This window comes from Brienomyrus brachyistius, chromosome 8, assembly GCF_023856365.1.
Source record: "Brienomyrus brachyistius isolate T26 chromosome 8, BBRACH_0.4, whole genome shotgun sequence".
NCBI lineage: Eukaryota > Metazoa > Chordata > Actinopteri > Osteoglossiformes > Mormyridae > Brienomyrus > Brienomyrus brachyistius.
The window spans coordinates 12,952,732-12,971,820 of NC_064540.1; the positions used below are offsets into that span (position 1 = coordinate 12,952,732).

At 36.7% G+C, this 19,089-nt stretch overlaps 2 protein-coding genes across 8 annotated transcripts in view; one reads left to right on the forward strand and one right to left on the reverse strand.

Annotated features, from left to right (window-relative positions):
- Window positions 1–1,585: 1,585 nt before the first annotated feature.
- LOC125747770 (claudin-16-like) lies at window positions 1,586–5,101 on the forward strand. The gene is made up of 5 exons (XM_049023255.1): window positions 1,586–1,699; window positions 1,840–1,942; window positions 3,810–3,974; window positions 4,378–4,569; window positions 5,097–5,101. The coding sequence occupies exons 1-5, from the start codon at window positions 1,586–1,588 to the stop codon at window positions 5,099–5,101; spliced, it is 579 nt and encodes a 192-aa protein (XP_048879212.1).
- A 5,526-nt stretch (window positions 5,102–10,627) lies between these two features.
- The window catches only part of epha8 (eph receptor A8), a 44,692-nt gene continuing 36,230 nt past the window's right edge, over window positions 10,628–19,089 (reverse strand). For 5 of the 7 annotated variants that reach the window (XM_049021594.1, XM_049021588.1, XM_049021590.1 and 2 more), the window contains 4 exons: window positions 18,321–18,470; window positions 16,660–16,850; window positions 16,157–16,309; window positions 10,628–11,644 (listed from right to left, as the gene is read on the reverse strand). In XM_049021594.1, the coding sequence (XP_048877551.1) occupies window positions 11,530–11,644; window positions 16,157–16,309; window positions 16,660–16,850; window positions 18,321–18,470 (609 nt within the window). In that variant the 3' untranslated portion in view covers window positions 10,628–11,529. Of the gene's footprint in view, window positions 11,645–15,377; window positions 15,447–16,156; window positions 16,310–16,659; window positions 16,851–18,320; window positions 18,471–19,089 lie in introns of those variants that run through there. The other 2 variants (XM_049021589.1, XR_007399126.1) reach the window with 2 other exon arrangements.

A 19,089-nucleotide genomic window follows, 5' to 3' on the forward strand; every position in this document is an offset into this window, starting at 1 on the left:
AACTTGCATTACAGGGCCCAAAATAGTGAACAGAAAAAGCAAAAGTTAATTATTTGGAGAGTTAATTGGTCCCTTGAATTATTCATAATAAGCTTCCCATTCCAATGCTTCCATCTGGTTTGGTCCAGCCTGTCTATCCTGTTTTTTCACTCAGTTTTGTTTCTCCCTCTTCATGTGTACATCAAGACGGCTGGTTTATCTACCACAAAACCTTCATGTAGAATCTAAGCATGTGTCCTGCCTGCTCGAAGTGGAGGTAAATATGGTTGTATTCAATACTTAAAGCTTACTTTTCCTTATATAATAAAATGGATTTGATATGAACTTTTGTCTAAATAGGACACTGATTCCATGAATTCATGTAAATATTCCTATTTACATAAGTTCCTAGAATCAACAGGATTAAAAATAGATTTAATTGACTTAAAAACATGTTGTACAGCTGATGTACCCTAGACATTATGAGTAAAGATGAATTTAATGAATTGTAGCACTGTTTTTCTTAGTACTCATTAATTATACCAGATCAATACAATTAAAATTGTTAATAAAAACTAAAAATTAAAAGCTCATTAAACAGCTACCACAAATCATGATCTTTGATATTTCTTTTTTAGATGTTTATTTTTTCACTATAATGACTAAAAAGTTTCTCACTTAATTTAAAATAGTTGATTTTCGACTTAAACTTGAAGATCATTAGTTGAAACTGTCATTGGTATTTGTTACAATTTCATTTTCAGTTGGTCCAGTAGTAATAATGCTAAGTCTTAACAAACCAATTTTTGTATAGGTAATCCTTTGATCTACACAAGTTATTAATAATGTTTACAGAGTCATTTGAATTGTAGAATAGTGAGTGGCTGAGCATGAGTGATTTTTTATTTTTTTTATAAATTTATTTGAAATATTTCAATAAATGAAACACGTTTTTTTAATTTTTATTTAATTAATGGCACCATGGCCCAGTTTATAGCGCGGCTGCATGGCATCTCCAGAGTTGGGGCTGCATCTAGCTCTGTGTGTACAGAGTTAAAATGTTCTTATCATATCTTTGTGGGTTTCCCCCAGCTCTTAAAATAAGTTGTTAGACAAACTGGCACGAGAAAAAAAAACCAAAACAAAAACCTGGCATTTCTAAGTTGTCCATACTGTATGTGTCCTGCGATGGACTAGCGTGTCATCCAGGGTATCCCCTGCCTGATGTGCTATGCTGTCTCCAGCCTCATCCTGGCCCTGTACAGGAGAAGTTCTTACAAACAATGGATCCATCCGTTGATCAATATTTTACAACAGGAGCTTTCATTTTAAGTATCTTGTTACAATCCTTTGTAATCCTTTGTCCCATCCAATTTAAAGAGAGGAAGAAACATGCATACCCAGCTGTGATTATATTAGCTCTTGCAAATTAACGTTTTGTATTTATGAATTAATGTTCACATACATGTGGCTTAATTTACATGAAATCTATGTAAATATCACACCCCACCATACCGTGTCTTTTGCTATGTATAGCAAATTAAACATTTATAATTAAACATTTGATAAAAAAGTGCTTTGTTCTTGGAGTCCTCCAGAGTTTAGAATGATCGTGGTTCTTCAGTTCATGGCATTCTGTCTGGCACTTGTGTCCACCGTCTTCCTTGTTGTGGCTACTTGGACTGACTGTTGGATGGTCAATGCAGATGATGATCTAGAGGTACCTACCACAGCATTAACTATGATTGTTTCAATGTACTAATGCTGCTTAATTTGATTCTGAATATTCTTTGTAGTATGCTTGTAAGCTAAAAAACTCAACAAATACATGCAATGCCTGAAATACATACTATATTTCAGGTCAGTCAGAAGTGCAGAGGCCTGTGGTGGGAGTGTGTGACCAATACCCAGGATGGAATCCGTACATGTGACCAGTATGAGACTATACTTGCAGAACATCCGTGTAAGTCCTTAACTCTCACCTTATAATCCATGTGGTATAATGACACATGTAATATACTTAATAATTAAGTCGATGATTAAGTGAACTACAATTAATTGACTTACTTTACTCTTTAAAAACCCAATTAAACATAATTTACTTCAAAGGTAAAGATAAGAGACTTACCAGGGCACCCCAGATTTGATCAGATGAAAGTGAATTGGTAAAGAATACTTAATATAGACAAAAGACAGAAAGCTGACCAGATATTATGTTATGTTGGAGACTGCTGTCTGCAATTTGAACTCTTACTTTTGATGGGGGCATAATGAGCACTAACATAGACTCAATAAGGTCTAATTCAATACAGAATGGATAGTTTGTTTTTCCCTAAGACCCTGAACAAGATAAGCAGCTGGGAGATGGATGGATGGATGGATGGATAGTTTTCTTTAGCCCAAACAAAGGCATTTTGCCTGTTTGACCCATTGTATTTTTTTAGTCAGAACAACATAACTTTATTGATTTTCATGGTTTATTGATTTAATGTAATACTGAAAGCCCCCCCCCCCAAAAAAAAACATGTTTCAGGTATGCTGTAGGGCTATTAATCCATCTTGATAGTTTTGGTGTGATTTGCCAAGTTTTAGAGATATCAGCTGTAGAAATGTCTTCTTGTGAATATAATGGAAAACTAACAGCAATGTCTCTTACCAGAAATTGTGACTTGGTTACTCCAGATCATCCACAGACCTTGTAATGAGCAATTTCATGTAGGAACTATTTTGTTTCTACCAAATTCCAGACACCAACCTGTAACACTGGTGAATTTTTAAAATGTATTTTTGGCACTATAATCAACACAGAAAGAATGCCATTCAGTCCCATTAAATTCGTGAGAAGACTGACATTTATACAGCCCAAATCTCTAAAACGAGGCAACTCTCACCACAACAATCAAGATGGATAAATAGCCATACAGCATATCTGAAACGTATTTATAGATTTTGGGGTGTACTGCCCCTTTAAGGATGAAAAAACATAAAAATTCCAAAGAAATAATTTTGAATTTAAAACACATTATTTCTATTGTTACTGTTAACACAAAATTTGCACTAATGCAATTAATTATGAAAGCAAGCAACAGTGTTTTATATCATTTAGCTTTCCCCAAATAAAAATTATACTGAATACAAAAACCACTCTAGTGTTCCTGTGCTGTCTTCTTATATTCAGAAAGGACAGTTTTGCATTTTCCCTAGCAGTCTTCCTTAAATGGAGGCAAGGACTTTTTAAAGACAGCCCACACACTCACAACTCTAAATCTGACTGAATAAAAGGTGTGGCTGACCTTCAGTAGCATGGGAAACATCATACACAAACAAACAAACAAACAAACAATTGTTTTTGATATTACACTAGAAAACCATGTGTTACATGGTTGTGTCTTTTTGTTTTTAAAGGCTAAATTTCACAATTTTCCATTTACCATAACTAGATAAAGAACTGATTAACAATTTAAGAAATTATACAGATAAATAAGGGGACAACGTGTGGTGCAGTAGGCTAAGCCTGTAAGCAGCAGGTCACAGGTTCAAACCTAGCCACAGCATGTCTGTGGGTCCTTGAGCAAGGCCTGTAACCCCCAGCTTCCTGGGCGCCATTGCAGGTGGCAGCCCTTCGCGGACAGCTTGCTCTACATGGAGCAAGCTGAGGGAGGCGTAAAGACAATTTCCCCACAGAGGGATCAATAAAGTATCAATTAAAAAAATAATAATAATAATAATTTTGTCCCCCAACATAAAAAAATGCTGCCATTAAATGACAGAGATTACAAGGCTTATCAGTATGGGATATACTGCAGTGCACATCTTGTGGTCTCTTGCAGTGAAGATAGTGCTGACTCGTGCTCTGATGATCACAGCCGACATCCTTGCCAGCTTTGCGCTCATAATCCTCGTGTTGGGCCTGGACGTCATAAAGCTGCTCAAGGAGGAGCCGCATATCAAGCTCCGGATATGCTACTTTGCAGGTTTCATATTTGGTTTAGGAGGTAGGATGCCTGCTATACTTATAAACGGAGTCAAGAAAGAAATTTCAATAGTAAGAAAAGCAAATAAATATCAGCAACAACTACAACAATTATAATAATAATATCAACAAGGTTATTATTATTATTAGTAATAATAATAATAATATATGGATAATAGTAATAATAATAATCAACTAGTTTGGTTTTGCACTGTATGAGTTATATAGTTTTAATTGTAAAAGTCAGCGTTGGGACAAATTTGTTGAGAAGATAAGCAGAAGGAAAGAGAATTTTATTCATGTTATTTATTAAGGTCCTGATGAAAGCACTCCCTGATTTATAATGTGTTTTATTGGGTAAAGCAATGTTTTTACAAAATGGTTGTATGCTGACCTTAGACTGATTTCTGCGTTACATTTGCCAGGTATTCCAGGAATGATTGGCTCTGTGTGGTATGCTGTGGATGTATATGTAGAGAGAGCCACACTTGTATTGAAGAATGTTTACTTAGGAATGCATTATGAGTTTGGCTGGTCCTGTTGGCTCGGAATGGCTGGTTCCACTGGATGCTTCCTGACCTCCATTGTGCTAACATGCTGTCTGTACATTTTTAGAGGTAAGTAGTTCCAATTCCAGTTACATCTGTAAAAATCTATTGATTATAGCTTTTTTTCTGGACTTCTTTCTCTTTTAAATGTATTGTCAATTTTATTCCGTTTTAACAATTTTAACATTTCAAAAGTGCCACCCAATATAATAAAAATAATTTCCTAAAAACGCATATATATATAATTAACAAGGTATTGTCATTTACACCGACTGCTGCCAGAAGCAAAGAAATATTTATTCACAGGCATCCATATCACATGCAATTTTAATTATGAATAGAATAGAATAGAATAGAATAGAATAGAATAGAATAGAATAGAATAGAATAGAATAGTGATATTTTATTCATCCCCAATGTGGAGATAGTCTTTTTGTCTATCTCATCTTCCCATCTTTGAAACATGCAGACATATATACTGATGAAAGCACGGTTGAGTGTTGATATTTGTGTTCGTGTCCCTGGAGCAATTGGGAGTTAAGAGCCTTGCTCAAGGTCCAACTGGAAATGCTCTAAACCACAACCCATCCCCTAAGACTAGTTGCAAATCATTTCTTCATGTTTACTGTGGGAAGTATGACAGTACTGTATATCCAGTTGTAGCTGGTGATGACATCAGACAGTTTGTTAAAGTTTTCTGTTGTTGTCGTCTTGTAGTTGCAGCTCTGCTTTTCACACACTTAGTGATTCGTGTTCAATTTGCTATTTGTACAGTGGAATCAGCAATATGGATATGTGGCCCAATTTGCAGATAGCTAAACAGGGGGGGGGGGGGGCTTTCTGCCACCCTCATAGATGGGTGTAGCATTTGTCCGCCATGTTTTTACCACTTGTGTGATATGTAATGTGTTGACTGAACCTAGGTAAAATTGTTAAAATCTCCAACAGAATGAAACAGAATGTATGTCTATTATACTGGCAATCCCCAGGTTAGGAATTAAATCCTTTCCCTAAGTCTGTCTGTCTTTAAGTTGAATTTGTAGGGAAGTTGGAAAAATTATAATATAGCATATAATATCATTAATTATACAGTAATAATAAAAGTAACTAAATAGGGTACTGGACTGTACCTCAAGCCAACGAACTACTGAAACCACACAATGTTCTCATGAGCATCAGAGTAGTGCATGCCTGCATTTGTTATTATGAACCATTGTATTTAACCCCAATTTTTACTTTACTTTAATAAGTACTTTATTTTATTTTTATAGGATTTATGCCAGTCTGCTTCTAAGAACGAGTTGTCTGTAAATCAGGTGGTCTTAACCCGGGGACTGTCTGTAATCCAATAAAGGTTTCCGAGTGTCAGGCTGCACTTTGACTTACAAGAAATATATAAAATAGCAGTAAGAATTATGAATGAAAGCTCTTTTATGTGAGAAAATGTGTAGTAATATTAGGTGACTTTAATGCTTTAATGGAAAATAAAATAGTGCTAAGTGTGGATTGAGAACAAACGTAATTACAGGAATTATATAGTAGCTTTGGAAAGGCTGAAACAAACACTATGATGAAAAATTAATTATTATTGTTCCAATGTGTTTGATCAGCTTTGTAACTGGGTCACAAGAGTAGGGCTGGCGTGATAACTCCTTATGATAAATTGAAAGAAGCACAGACTAATGGGTTGCTGCACAGAACACTTACAGCTGCTAATTATCAAAAACATTGACTGTTACACATCAATTTCACATGCATTTATTAAGGACAACATGATAGGCTTTCCTAGCCCTACATATCAACTTTGTGTTCTGTACATCTGAGTGAAGAAAGTTACTGGATTTCAACTGGTCACAATTTCATGCAGTAGAAACCACCACTGACATTATTGGGAATGTCTGGTGTATAAAAATTATGAAATATATCATGGTTCCTCTTTTTAGACAGCAGCAGTTTGGTCAGCTTTAAAGATTTAAAGGACTTTTGGTTAATGTCCTGGAGTCTGAAATACACATGGTATGAGAAAAACCTCAAAGAAGCTTTATGGCCACCACAAAAATGATTTGGCAAGCCATTTGATATACATATGATAGGTATGTATTCTGATACAGGCCTATGTGGTCAGTTGTATCCAGAAATGGGCATAAATACACCAAAAAGTCATTTTGTACAAACTACTTGTTCGTGAAATGTAACTAAATCAAAAACAAAATACGGGTGTGAGAAAAAGTATTAAATTAATACACAAGTAATTTGTAATTTTAAAAAACAAAAATACATGGAAATGGAAATGTTTATTGGAGAAGCCTGTTAGCTATCTGCCAAGCTAAAAACTGCACAATCACATTAGCAAGGACAGAATAGTGCGAATGAAATGCATCAATATTCTTAAATTCGCAATTTTTTCCGTAATTAACTAACTTAACGCGTGAAAGTCCCAGCCCTAATATATATATATATAAATTATGCTGTACTGTTGCTAATTAACAGTGTGTTTTTTTGTTTTATTCTACCAGATGCCAGGTCTTCGCAGTACAACAGATCTATATATCAGTTTGGAAGGACAGCAGTTGGAAAAAAATATGCTATGGATTCTCAAGTGTAGGAATTCATACATTGAGACAACAAATGACAGCAACATCAAAACAGAAGTCAACTATCAAAGAAAGCAGTCTGACAGTTCGATCCGAGCTCATGAGCCAGCCAGCTTACTGTGTTACATCAATATTAACTGGATTGTATTACCAATATGATACTCCTAAGATGAACATTGTGTCCAAAACGTCTTTCTTCATTGAAACACGTGGTAAAATATATTTATTATTTCAACAGGTCTCAGTATTGATCTATTGCTGTGGGTTTTTATTCAAATGTTAAGACCTTTACACAGAGGATTTGGCCAAAATGGTCAGTGAAATGTAGCCTTATCTGTTCAAAATTTGGAAAAAATGGCAAAATAAAAATAAATAATGATTAAGGCAGCACTTTTTAATTGTTCTATATATTAAAACACAAGCATGTAAGATCGATACTAACACGTACTAATGTAGTTTCATAAAGCAATAACTGTTCATTTTGCATGGCAACTGTTTCAGACTACTTTCTGTGTTCTGTGATTTTTCAAAATTTTCTGTAAAAATGTAAAGGATAATCATAAAATTGTTCATTCATGTCTTTTTATATGTTTCATGTATATTTGTAGATGGCATGTAAAAAAAAATCCAGAATAAGATCTGTACATACAAAGAAGTTTTTATAATTCATTGAACAATACTCTGTATTTCCTGAACTATTACCTACCATTTCATCATAATTGAATGCATATCAAACTTGAATGCCACGATACAAAAGAAGATATAAAATAATAACTTTCCTTACCTTTGTATTTTTCAGGATTCAGTGTTTTACAGTTATTTTTTGCATTTAAGCATTTCTGCTTAAATACCACAAAACCACTCAGAAGCCTGTCCCGTCACATTTCATGAAAGCAGTTCGTAAAATGGAACACTATTAAGACTTTATGGAAAAAATACTTATTTTACTGTCACACACATGATCAGAAAAAGATCCCAATTCTTTTCCTTACTTTACTATTCCCCTACACCTACACGACTCAGAATGTTTGAATAAATTATTATGTTTATGCAGTGTCTTTGTTGTTGTTGTTGTTTCCGAAAATATCGTTATAAGCCTTGCCCCCTGTTTTTTGAGATAGGAGCCTTACTGCAAGCACATTTTGATCACAGATAGGCAGACAATACTTAGACCATGCAAAGATTAGCTGCTCTTACAAAAGTTGTGCCTGGAGTTAGCCAGAAGTAGACCTCCTCAGCCACCTCAGGAATTGGACACATTCTAGTGCCTTCTTGAATACTATAGTGGTGTTGAGAGGCTAGACAACGTTGTCTGCCAGGTGCAATACAAGAAATTTGGGACTCAACAGGAAAAAAACTCGGGTCTTTCTGAATAGCGACCTTCAATAACTTAGTCAGGTTTTTAGCTGTCTTACTCCAAAAGTAAATGTAAAAGTCCCAGAAGCAATTGATACTGTATATGTACCAACATCTCTTTTTCATTTAATACAGATTGGAGTGAATTGCTTATTTATTTTATTGCAAACTAATGGATTGGGTTTCTCTTTACACATACACGGTGACCTAACACATTCTATTGCTTGTCTCCAGTCATCGTTAATATATTCTGTGCCCAAATCATGTTCCCATTTCCTTATAACCGGATGGAGTTTAAATATAGAAAGGTATAAAAACTTGAAATGAAATGTTTCACATGTTGTTGGACAGGCTGAGAGAATGTTGAAAAATTTGAATGGCCAATTAGAAAATGTTGAAAGAATTTTTCTATGGTTAGTACAGTTTGTCTTGATATATATATATATATATATATATATATATATATATATATATATATATATATATATATATATAAAGGGATCTTTTGCATCGGGTAAAGAAACCTGGGGAGCACATTCATCTTTATAAGACTCATCCTTCCCAAGTGGGAGCTTATGCAAACTTTCCAGATCCTTCTTTACAGCTGTTATAATGGGTGAAAAGTTGAGTTTCCATAATTCTCCCAAATTGGGAAACACCTTAATGCCAAGGTACATAAATCCAGATGTGGACCAACAAAAGAGAAAATTTTCAGGAGGGTCTTTTACCCGAGAGTCCCCAAGGGGCATATCCTCAAATTTACTACAATTTACTTTGTAACCAGATGTTAAACCAAATGAGATTATAATCGATAAAATTTTTGGAATTTGTAATACAAAGCAAGATATCATCTGCCTATAAGAAGATTTTATGCATGGTTTTATCCAGTTTAACATCTTTGTGAGCCCTAATACTTTCAGTCAGCAGTTCTATTGCGTTAAATGAGTTCTCACCCATTTAATAAAGTCCCAACCAAGTCCAAACTTCCCTAAGGTATCAAACATATACTTCTATTCCACTTGGTTGAAGGCTTTCTCTGCATCCAAGGATACAGAGAGAACATGCTGTTTAAAGTGTGTGGTCGGGATGTACTAGGGTAAGTAGATACGGCTCCAGGCATCCGTAGGTTTATTTTTCTTTAATATAAGGAGGATGTTTGCTAAATTCAAAGTCTTTGGCAAGCCACCTTTTTCAAAAGAGTCTAGGTACATGTGAGCGAGAGGGTCTACTATGTCCTGCCATATTATCTTATAGAATTCAGGTCCAAAGCCATCTTACCGCTGCAAAGCGAGCAAATGACATCGAGGACCCCTTCTCTTGTAATTAGCTTATCCAAATCTCTTGTTTGTTCTTTGTTAAGTGATGGCAAAGTGAGTTGTTCTAAGAAATAATTCTCTCTTTCCTTAGAAGCTGCACATTCTGTGGAGTACAATTTGCAATAAAGCAGAATGGGTTGAACAAAAAAATGTTTCTTTGAAATTTACCTTGAAGTCTTGAAGAAGTCACAGAAATTTTTTGATTGTAATTTTGTCTTATAATCTTGATAATGTTCATATTTCATGAAATGTGCCAAAGCAATCGAGAAAAGATACTGTAATTATGTATTTATTTATTCATTCAGTGACATTAGTTATTTATTTACTTATTTATTTATCATATCGTGTTTATAGATGACCTCCGATATTTTGCACTTTGTCATGCCCGGCTCGTCCGCTCCTCGTGTGTGCCACGCCCCCTGCTTACCCACGTGTGCTTCCCTGATTGTACCCAGCTGTGTCCGTTTACTTTCAATCAGTCCTGTGTATTTAAGTCCTGGTCTGACTCGTTTGCCCTGTCCGTCATTGTAGTTTGTTGTGATCATTGTGGATCTTGTATGGTTTAGTGTCTCCTGCTCCCCGTTCCGTAATAAACCCCAGTTTTACCCCGATTACTGCCTGTTTGCCTGCTCCCTGCACGCCTGCCCGCACGATCTCCGGTCCGTCCGGCACTGATCGTGACACACTTATGATGGGTTGGAACGTAACCCCATGTTGAAGAGCACTTGGACTTGGATGCAAGGTGTGACATGATATTCAGTCTTTTCAAAAACAAAATGAGAAAATGAACTAATAAAGTATCTTGAATTTTGAAAGGTAGAAATGAAAAATCAACAACCAGACTTTAAAGGAGGTGGAATATTTGTACATTTATTATAAATGTTACATATATAAATACAGTACTGTGCAAAAGTGTTAGGTGTTCTAAGAAAATAATGTTCAAATGATCTTCTATGATGTATGTCAATGTGATTCAGCTTAGCCTTTTCAAAATATTTTACCTCTCCTATTGTCATCCCAGTATTTGGGGTAACCATCCTATACACCAATATATTTTTTGACTCGACTAATAATAAATTGAGCCGATGTAAAGAATACGTGGAAAGACTGAGGTGCCTCTGAGGGGAGGTTTGGGAATTGAAGCGGAGTTCTTCTAGCCATCCAACAGGACTTTTTGCCATCCAAGTGACTTTTTGGAGAACATAAGACATTCCTGTTAGTTTTTATTGTGTTGCTCTTAATTTGCTTAATGTTCTACTGTTAAATTGTGTTTTCTGTTCTGAGAAAATATATATGTAATTGCTTGAAACATTTCCTCTGACTGCCTAAGACTTTTGCACTGCACTGTATATACAATATATGCATTTTCTGACTTTTGAATATCTAATATAGTTAGTACTACAAGAAGTTCATTGTAGCCAAAGGTTTTACAGAAAGATCATTTTAGTACTTTGTTGTTTTCTATGGTGCTTGTAATAATTATACACACACAAACACACAAAAAGACTAATCATATATTTTTGTTCTAATAAACAGACTTAATCCAACAGTTTTAATCCAAATTCATATTTGCTTCAAAATGATTTATTTAAAAAAAACTCCATTGATTAAGTTTTGTAAAACAAAACTCCTCAAAATCTTCAGCAGTATGTTTTTCAATTCATGGATATGTTGAACGGTAATAGCAGGAGTTTATATATTTCTGTCTCTGAAAATATGAGTGTGTTGGACATTCCTAAGGACAGAAGGAGCCTAGGCCTTCATCATACATACACTGACGGCATGCTTCTGTTGAGCACCTGGACACGAGTCACTTGCACACTGGTCATGATTTTCTTCTGGTGGCCCAGGAGTGTCACCCCCAGCCTCTGAATGTCTCTGAAATTCCAGATGATTGAAGAATCAGGTTCTCGCCATACTGAATTAAAATCTATGCATATACACATGTGCAGCCATTTTCATTACTGAATATTATGACAGCTTTGCCCAAACCAGTTTGTTAACTTCCCTACCAGGGGAAACAATACCCTGGACCAGTGCTACAGTAATATCAGAAATGCTTATGCTGCTGTCCCCAAACCACAGTTTGGTAAGGCTTACCACCTGGCAATCCTGTTACAGCCCACCTACACCACAAGACTGAAAGCAAACCCAGTCACAGTCGGAACCGTTAAAAGATGGGCTGAAAATGCACTGGCAGACTTGCAGGGCTGCCTGCAGGCAACAGACATGAATGTCTTCAAAGAAGCCAACAGTAACATCCATGACTACACAGAGAATGTTAGTAGGTATACTAATTGGTGCACTTCTATCTGCATTCCCTCTCGAACCATCCATGTATTGCCCAATCAAAAACCGTGGTTTAACCCTCTGGGGTCTAGGGGTGGGGAACACACTTTCACTGACTGGGGCATGGTCACACATTTCATTCAATATCATTAATCGATATCAATATCATAAACGTAATTCCTGGCAAATAAATTATTTCTTATATATTTGTTTTGGTTTGCATGTTCTCCCCATGTCGTCGTGGGGTTTCCTCCGGGTACTCCGGTTTCCCCCCACAGTCCAAAAACATGCTGAGGCTAATTGGAGTTGCTGAATTGCCCGTAGGTGTGCATGTGTGAGTGAATGGTGTGTGAGTGTGCCCTGCGATGGGCTGGCCCCCCATCCTGGGTTGTTCCCTGCCTCGTGCCCATTGCTTCCGGGATAGGCTCCGGACCCCCCGCGACCCAATAGGATGAGCGGTTTGGAAAATGGATGGATGGATGGATATCAATATCATAAACGTAATTCCTGGCAAATAAATTATTTCTTATATATTTGTTTTGGTTTGCATGTTCTCCCCATGTCGTCGTGGGGTTTCCTCCGGGTACTCCAGTTTCCCCCCACAGTCCAAAAATATGCTGAGGCTAATTGGACTTGCTAAATTGCCCGTAGGTGTGCATGTGTGAGTGAATGGTGTGTGAGTGTGCTCTGCGATGGGCTGGCCCCCCATCCTGGGTTGTTCCCTGCCTCGTGCCCATTGCTTCCAGGATAGGCTCCAGACCCTCCGCGACCCAGTAGGGTAAGCGGTTTGGAAAATGGATGGATGGATGGATAGATGGATATTTGTTTTGGCATTAAACTCATCTTAATCTTAGTGTACTTTGTAAATATGTCAGATATATGTGAAGTTTGTAATTTGACATCAAAGTATAGACGTTGCAAAATTCAGTTAGGAACACTTTCAGAAACATTATAAAAGTACATAGTAAGCAATGGTGGAAGTTTGTTTTGATCCCAGATATCTGTTCACCAAAGTCTTGGCTACATGAAGATGACTAAATGGTGTAGTTGCAACATTCATTTGGATAAATAAGTAAGAAAAACCTAACTCATGTCACTATTTGTAGCTCCTTTCATTGAATATGTATCAATTTGCATGTGTATGCATGAGCCATTCACACCTGGTCACATCCCCCGCCCCTTTTATGGTGCTGATGAGGATGTATCTGGATCTGGAAATGCCTCTGAGGAACTACAATCAGGCCGAGCTCCTGCAGAGTAATCCAGCAATCTACTTGAGTTCTTTGAGGAAGCTACAAGAGAAATTTATCACAAAAAGGCCTACGACATTATCTACTTAGATTTCCAGAAGTCCTTTGATGTTGTCCCCCACAAACGGCTCTTGCTTAAGGTCAAAGCTGCAGGGATTTTAGGAACTGTAGCAGCTTGAATTGAAAACTGGTTAACAGACAGGAAGGAGCGAGTAGTTATTAGAAGCACAATGTCACAGTGGGCCTGCATTCATAGTGGGGTACCGCAGGGTTCAATTTTAGGACCATTATTGTTTCTAATTTACATTAATGATATTCACACCAATACGTACAGTAAACTGGTTAAATTTGCAGACGACACCAAGGTGGGTGGTGTAGCAGATACTAAATTAGCAGCACAGAGGCTACAACGGGATCTTGATTTAGTTAGTGACTGGGCTGATACCTGGCAGATGAAATTTAACGTAGATAAATGTAAGGTAATCTATGCAGGGAGCAGAAATATAAAGTACAGACATTTTATGGGTTCCACTGAAATAAAGGAAGCTGATTATGGGAAAGACCTCGGTGTGTATGTTGATGCTTCCATGTCCTGCTCTCACCAGTGTGGGGAAGCAATAAAAAAAGGCCAATAGGATGTTGGGTTACATCTCTAGGTGTATGGAGTTTAAGTCAAGGGAGATGATGCTATGATTATACAATTCCTTGGTAAGACACCACCTAGAATATTGTGTGCAGGTTTGGTCACCATACTTTAAGAAGGACATTGCTGCCTTGGAAAAGGTTCAACGTACAGTAGGGCTACAAGAATGATTCCTGGTCTTTGAGCAATGCTTTATGAGGAGAGGTTAACTGAGCTGAATCTGTTCAGCCTCACACAAAGGAGATTAAGGGGGGACATGATCCAGGTATATAAGATTCTAACAGGTCTCGATGCTGTTCAGCCAAATGTCTACTTTAATATCAGTTCAAATATTAGAACTCTTGGCCATAGGTGGAAATTAGCGGGAGAACATTTTAAACTGAATTTGAGAAAACACTTCCTTACACGGCGTATAGTTAAAGTATGGCATGGTCTTCCTGCCAGTGTAGTGCAAGCTAAAACCCTGGGTTTCCTTAAATCAGAGCTAAATTAAATCTTAACAACTCTGAGCTATTAGTTAAGTTCTCCCCAAACGAGCTTGATGGGCTGAATGGCCTCCTGAAAAAATTATCACTAAAAAATAGCTTTAAATTAAATTAAAATTTAACCTGAGTTCCACTGACTAAATTTGAACTAAAACAAAACAAAAACAAAAGGCTAAAATGTGACTTTAATCTCACTATGATTTTCAGTAAGTGACTTAAATAAATTTGAAATTCTTGCAAAAATTAACACTGCATACCATACCATACACCATAACATATACCATACACCATACTATATGCTATACCATACCATATTATACCATACCATATCATACACCATGCCATGCACCATTCCATACCATACCATACCATACCATACCATACCATACCATACCATACCATACCATACCATACCATACCATACCACAGACCAGCGTCTCTCAAACTTATTTGTCCTGGGGACCAGTCTGTCAGGCTTTGGGGCTGCAGAGCCCTGCATAAACGACCTCCCCCATCCCCCCAACCCCCCGCGGATGCATATCCACATAGATAGATAGATAGATAGATAGATAGATAGATAGATAGATAGAATTAGTATTTTTGTCTTCTTCTTATTATTATTATTATTATTACACCACTACCACTACTGTTATTATTACTGTTAGTATTAGTATTATTAGGGCTTATGCCTATGTAAGAACAATATTAAACATGACCTAACAGAAGTGCTTTGGCTAAATTTGAGATTATTGCCAAATAAATATATTATTGGCAAGTAAATATACAGATATATGGTAATTAGACTGTTGTTGTTGTTATTAATATTATTATTATTATTGTTATTATCGTTGTTATTATTATTATGTACCTATCCCTATATATAAGAACCAAGAAACCTATTTTTTTTCACTTTTTTTCCCCCTGCCCTACACACTGCTGATTACCTGGATGAGATGTGTTTATCCAATCAGAAGCTGAAAGACAGCTGGGACTTGTATGTGGGGCAGGGATAGCTGGAAAAGAAGCAGGGCAGTGGGTCCCGAGGACCGACTTTGAGAACCACTGCCATACACCATAGTATATCATACACCATGCCATGCACCATACCATTCCATTCCATACAGTAGCATACCATAGACCATGTCATACCATATGCTGTACCATACCATACACCATACTATATGCTATACCATACCATACTATATGCTATACCATACTATACCATACCATACCATATCATACATCATGCCATGCACCGTACCGTACCATACCATACCATACCATACCATACCATACCATACCATACCATGCCAAACCATACCATACATCATAACATACCATACCATACTATATGCTATACCATACTATACCATACCATACCATATCATACATCATGGCATGCACCGTACCATACCATACCATACCATACCATACCATACCATACCATACCATACCATACCATTTACTACAGTGCCTATCAATGCAAAATGTATACTTCCAGTAAAAGGTGACTCTAGCAAACACTGGTATGGAGTCTATTTATTATTTCAGTCGTATATATAGTTGTAGATTTCTTACAAAATCAGCAGACAATTAATGAATTCATTTTGGTTCCAAAGTATTCTGTTTTAATCCATGACCCTCTTAGGTAAGGCTGGATGTTGCATGGCAAAAATTTTTGTTTGAGCATATGACATTTATTTTTAATGATGCTGTTACTTACTGGTGATTTATTCCGATTATATGTCTGAGTGTAACATATCCACGTGCAGCAAAGTGTTCTTTGTAGCGGCCCATTTTAATAATATCTAACCATTCTTCCACTGAACCACAGCTGCTGAAATCTGGAATGTTTCTGCTCAAACGGCTGTTTACCCTAGAATGAAAGCAAATGAGAATTAAAAGTGAACAACCAGTCTGGTCACAAAAATCAATAAAAGTTAAAAGTATTGAAAAGGGAATTTCTTTTCTTCACACTGGAGACTGCTGGACTCATTATATCTAACCTGAACAATGATGGTTACATCAGAGCTTGAAGTGGAGGGGAAAAGCAGGTGCCAGTACTCCCCTATCTAGTACTAGGTGCCAGATAATTGTTCCCAGTACTCCAAAATGAAAAATAAAGAGGTGATGGTACTGTCTGCCAGTGAGTGCCGGCCCACTTCTAGGCACTGGTTTTCACATTTGTTTTCTTTATCTGCATGGTATAATGTAATGGAGTAATACCTGCATAGTGCATCCAGTACTTTCAGGTTTTCACCATTATGCATCAGCTTGTCCAGTATTATGGCTATCTGGCAGAACTTTGGTCTTTCATTGCAGTGTTTCTGCCAGCAGTCTAACATGAGAGTATGCAGTGCCCCTGGGCATCCTATAGGTGCTGGCAAGCGGTAGCCTTCTTCCACTGACTTTATCACCTATAGAAATAATATACCATTTAAATGATTGCTACACTGTAAAATTAGCCAATAATGTACAAGAACTGTGGTGGAGAAGAGCTGATGTGAATTTGGATAATTTTCTACAAGTAAATAGATATATATGCAAGAATCCTAAAAACCAACATGCACTTAATACTTTACACATAAGCACTGGCAAGTTTCACTGCCGGCACCAGTGATATTAGACAAAAATAAATTGGTTAGCGATCAAATTTTCTGATAGAGAAATATGGAGAAGCAAGCAAAAAATGTACAGTATTAAACAATGCATTAAATGTGATCGAGGTACAAAAATAATTCCATCTGCTAAATATTGACTTCGATATATATTTTGAAGTACTTCTGCATAATTTCCAAGTTAGTGGTGGTGCTCATGGCCAACCAATCAGCAAGCTTTTGCTGTAAACGCCTCCCCAGAGGTTCAAAAAGTACCGAGTCTGGAGTAGGTACTAAAAAGGGGTTCTATAACAGCCTCCCAGGAACTACAATCTGGCTGAGTCCCTGCGGTTTAAACAGGACAAAAGTCCCTGGTTCCCAAAAAGGGTACTGGTTTCAGAAGAAAGTTCCAGCAGTGTGAAAGTGCCTATGGTTACTCTACCAGTCACAGGATTTGAACCTGTGACCTTCTGGACACAGGTAATGCAAATATGTGACACACCACTTTACTCTATATCAACATCATCTAATTCAGGGGTAGGCAATCTTATCCTCAAGGGGCCAGTGTGGATGCAAGTTTTTGGGATATCCTTCAGGTCAGCTGTTCAAACCCAGGACTGAGGAGTCCTTAGCCAATCAGTCCTCTAATTAGTAATCTAATTAGGGAGTTGTAGCGAAAATCCACACACACAATGGCCCTTTTGGGGTTAGATTGCCTACCTCTAATCCAAATCCTGTTTTAAATGATAATGTCTTTACATTTAATATATACAGTATATCTGCTTTAGTAGAAGATAAGGCAAGATTTGATGTTACTGTTTATCTATATTTATGTTTTCAGAAGAACTCGCCAAGCCTTTTGTGGAGAACAAATCAGTAGGAGGCTTTGAGGAGTAGTTTGTAGGTAATGATGGTTGAAAGAGACTTAGAGCTGATCACACCTGTTTGTAGACCATGCTGTCAAGGTGGAAATTACATACATTGCTTTTTATTACCAGGACATACAATACTTTTGCCTAGACATTTACCAAACCCGTTACTCTGGCTTCTAAGCTTTGTTTGTTCATGTCCTGTTTCTCTATATGACTGATATTTAAGGTTTTCGATAGCAAAAGTCAATCCATGCATTCATCCATCCTGGTCAGGGTTGTAGGGGGACCTGGAGACTCCCAGGCAGCATTTCTGGGATATACCCTAGCTTGAAATAGCAAAACATGGATAAAACAAAGAATGAATACAAAAAATACACTGTAATAAATGTATGTAATCATAAAAATGCTTTGTATTTACATCTCTGTTAGTTAGGTTCCAGTATGGTCTTTCTCCATATGACATGACCTCCCACATCACCACTCCATAGCTCCATACATCACTGGCCGATGAGAACTTTTGATAGGTGATAGCTTCAGGGGCTGTCCAGCGGATGGGTATTTCTCCCACCTAGGTCAAATATAATATAAAATCTTCAACAAAATGGCCAAATGGTATTGATAATCATCACATTCCAGTTTAAATGCAAAATGCTGAATCATGGGAGTTCCTGATGCTTTGTTTTTTGTAAGTCAGGCTAGAAGACGTCTCATTGTCTATACTGAAGTAAGTATTGAAGGTAATCTGGAAATATATTAGCTTATGAGAGTGAGGAACAATAGAGTACAGTGTGTAATTTCAAAATTAACAAACACAATTTAAATGTCTTTAACGAGGATTTCTTACTAATTATGTATTTCTTACTTATTTATTCTTAATAAAATAATTCTGTATAGGATACATTTTGATTAATAACTTAATAAATTATGAAAAAGTTCCAAATACTTGGAAAGACTTGAGAAATGTATGATGATCAATGGCCACTTTTTCACAGTAATGAGATACAAAAGTTTAAACCAACAGATTGAAATACATCTTTCGCATCTTCACATGGGTGCCTGCAGCTGTAGGCACTGTGAGTATCTTTAGCTTTTATACTGCTTTTATACTTGTTTTTTTGTGTCTTTTCATCTGCAACAGAAACATAAAGAGAGGAGTATGGCTACACAAAATATGAATCATGATATTT

Excerpts from the sequence above, each read along its gene's own strand:
- LOC125747770 (XM_049023255.1), top strand. The coding sequence starts at position 1,586 with ATGATCGTGGTTCTTCAGTTCATGGCATTCTGTCTGGCACTTGTGTCC. Across the intron at positions 1,700-1,839 it reads ATGCAGATGATGATCTAGAG|GTCAGTCAGAAGTGCAGAGG; the intron begins GTACCTACCACA and ends ACTATATTTCAG. Across the intron at positions 1,943-3,809 it reads TATACTTGCAGAACATCCGT|TGAAGATAGTGCTGACTCGT; the intron begins GTAAGTCCTTAA and ends GGTCTCTTGCAG.